The sequence below is a fragment of the Lactuca virosa genome, chromosome 9 (genome assembly GCF_052849685.1).
Source record: "Lactuca virosa cultivar CGN04683 chromosome 9, Lactuca_virosa_CGN04683_v6, whole genome shotgun sequence".
Lineage (NCBI taxonomy): Eukaryota > Viridiplantae > Streptophyta > Magnoliopsida > Asterales > Asteraceae > Lactuca > Lactuca virosa.
This window is the reverse complement of record NC_136434.1, coordinates 130,200,728-130,203,923: the sequence shown is the minus strand read 5'-3', so window position 1 is coordinate 130,203,923 and position 3,196 is coordinate 130,200,728. Positions and strand designations below refer to the sequence as shown.

General features: G+C 34.5%; 1 protein-coding gene across 1 annotated transcript; it reads right to left on the bottom strand.

Moving 5' to 3' along the window:
* Positions 1-2,205: 2,205 nt before the first annotated feature.
* On the bottom strand, positions 2,206-2,880 carry LOC145139795 (uncharacterized). Its single transcript, XM_079073496.1, has 2 exons — positions 2,586-2,880; positions 2,206-2,435 (listed from the first exon to the last, which is right to left on the bottom strand). Exons 1-2 carry the CDS (start codon positions 2,878-2,880, stop codon positions 2,206-2,208), a joined length of 525 nt encoding a protein of 174 aa, XP_078929622.1.
* Between the last annotated feature and the right edge of the window lie 316 nt (positions 2,881-3,196).

Sequence of the window (3,196 nt, the reverse complement as noted above, 5' to 3'; positions counted from 1 at the left end):
CGAATTATACTATACTGTTTGGTATTGTAAAAACGTAAAGGGGATTAGAAACATCAAAATATGTATCTATTTATTGGTATAAAATAAAAGTAAGTATTAAAATCAAATATGTATACATTATTTATTTATAATGTGAGTCTTATTTTTTATAAAAAAAAAAGTTAAGAATAAAATGTAAGGTAGATCGGTAGAGTGTTTGAATGATTTTTGGTTTTGTTATTTGAAAGACAACATGTCGAAAAAATTAGTTTAAAAATAATTTTGCAAGACTTAAAATCAACGAGGTCCATTTTGATCGGCAATACAGTTATATTTTTAGAGTGCAAAAATTTGAATAAATTTTATTGTCTATATTGTTATGTTTTGAAATTTTGATTCTGACCCCCCTACTTATTATGTATGTGTTCCGCCCTTGTTTATGGATAAGTGAGATTTTGGTGGTTACCTATAATTATGATGTGAGCCATTATAATTATTTTAAAACTGTAAACAGCACCATCAGAGCAGCCCACGTAAATCCACTCCAATGCCCACATAGAAGGTCAATCGTGAACCATTACAATATTTTGGACATGTGAGAGTTTGAACATGGAGCTAATGTGTGGATTTATGTACCTTAATCATGGGCTCTTGTTGTAAGGGCAATAATGATCATTCTCATGGGAAAGTAAAATTAGTTGATTAAACATGAATGTTAAATACCCATGTCATGTAAATTTCTTAGAAATCAGCTTATTATTTACTTGATTGAATTTGTTACCTCCACAAACGGCTGTTCAATGGAAAACTAGAAAACTACTTTTAGATAAATAAAATTTAAGTGCAATAGTATAATGAATACTTAGTGAAAATAAAAAATCATTCGATGGACTAAACGATGATTAAATGTTCAAAGTATATCGTTTTTTTATATTTTCCCTGTCAAACCAATTTTGATCACAATTATTATTTGCACTAATGGAGAAACATTTTTTTTCTGTTTGATACAGGATCAAATTTTATTATCGAATTATATTAACAATTCCAAAAACACTATATGAGGTTATCATATTTATTTGTCAAAAGAACTTGCAATAGCTTGTTAGGTTTCTATTTACTTTCTTTCTACTGTGATCTTCATTTAAAAGCTAAGTCTTCATTCATAACTATAAGGCTATATGGAGTGGTCACCACCAACTCACCGGAAAAATGGTGTCACATCTGCGCCACGTCATCTTCACCACCAACCCACTCCACATAGGAAATGGTCACCACTAACAACATTCACTTTTTTATTATTTTTTATTTTTTTAACATTATGTTAAATAAATAACATAATTTATAAAATAGGTAACTTTTTTTATTTTTTGTAACACTATATGAAATAAAAAACATAATTTATAAGATAAATAAATTTTTTGAAAACACAAAAAGAAAAAAACATTTCATTAATTAAAAACATAGAAATTTAAAACCTAAAATTACTAAAACACACATAAAACCAAACAAATCAAATACTACACTACTTAATTTAAAAAAAAAAAAGTGAAACATAAAAACCGTAGAAAAATACTACTCGTCGTCATCATCCTCATCCGCCTCGTCGTCACCGTCTGCATTCTCGTCGTAATCATCGCCCTCATCCTTTTCGTCTCCATCGTCATTTCCCCCTTGGAGTTGTCTCCCCCATATGTGCTCGGTCAAATCGTGTCGTAGATTGTGAGGTGTTTCACGATTTTGTATTTCCAAAACCCTAGAGAAGTATGCCGGGCTGCCAACTTGTATTACTGCAGGTGGGTTAAGTACATCGTTCCCGGTATATGAACAAATAGCTCTGCCCTCTTCTTCTATTATCATGTTATGTAAAATCACACGGGCAGTCAACACCGTCGTTAGTTTTGCCCTATCCCATGTTCGTGTTGGATGCTTGATTATGTGTCACCTTTGTTTTAGGACTCCAAACGCTCTTTCAACGTCCTTCCGTGCAGATTCCTGTGCTAACTTGAACAATTTTCGCTTCTCATCGGCTAGAAACGAAAAAGATTTAACAAATGTAGCATACTCTGGATATATCCCATCACCTAGGTAACATCCATACTTGTATTCATTTCCATTCACAACGTATGACATATCTGGTGCTTTACCCTGCAAAATATCGTTAAATAACGGAGACGCGTGAAGCACATTCAGGTCATTGTTTGACCCCGTCATACCAAAGAATGCATGCTAAAACCATAGGTCGTTTGAAACAACCGCCTCCAGTATAACAGTCGGGACCCCATGATCTCCTCGTGTGAATTGACCACGCCACGCATTGGGACAATTTGCCCACTCCCAATGTGTACAATCAATACTACCAAGCATCCCTGGAAAACCATGTTTAGTTTCATGCGCGGCATACAACTGTTCGACATCACTTTTAGTCGGATGTCGCAAGTATATGTCACGGTAAAGCTCTATAACATACTCACAGAAAAGTTATGTACAATCTCGACCCGTCCTCTCAGACATTTTCAGATACTCATATGATGCGTCTGCGGTTATATCATATCCCAATTGTCTAAGAGCTGCCGTACATTTTTGTATTGTGGTAAAACCACGTTTACCTCTAGCATCCCATCGTAATTGGAAAAACTCATAATTACGTTCCAAATCTGAAGCTATACGTAAAAATAAATTTCTACTAATACGAAAACGGTCTTCGAATTTCGCCAGGTCATAAAGACTATCAGGGGCAAAATAATCACGTACGAAAAGTTCATGTGCCGCCTCTCGATCCCGATTGATATATTTTCTATGTTTCTTCTCGCGGTGTGAAGTTTCGCCTCTCTGACAAATCACGTCTTGTGCCGCAGACAATAGTGTGTGCAACACCAAATCGTCATCAGAACCGCTATCCATTTTTTTGTTGAATTTGTATGTTTGATTTGAGAGAATTTGTATGATTGTTTTAAAAAAATTGTGTATAAAGTGGATGTATATATAGATAGAGAAAGGAAATTAAAGGAAAAAAGTTTTTTTTTATTATTTAATAACCCAGCCAACGGTCAAAATTAAAGGACCAATGAATGTACGCGTCTTCGTCCGTCCTGGGAACCACGCCACCACCAACCCACTGAATCCAGGGGCGGTGTTCACGCGTGGAGAGAGCCTCCACGTAAGCATTTCACATATAAACTTGTCTTTATGGAAGAAAAATAATTGATATTATTATCAC

Coding starts and splice junctions, on each gene's coding strand:
- LOC145139795 (XM_079073496.1), bottom strand. CDS start 2,880: ATGGATAGCGGTTCTGATGACGATTTGGTGTTGCACACACTATTGTCT. Junction 2,436..2,585: donor ATTACGATGGGATGCTAGAG/GTAAACGTGGTT, acceptor AGTATGTTATAG/AGCTTTACCGTGACATATAC.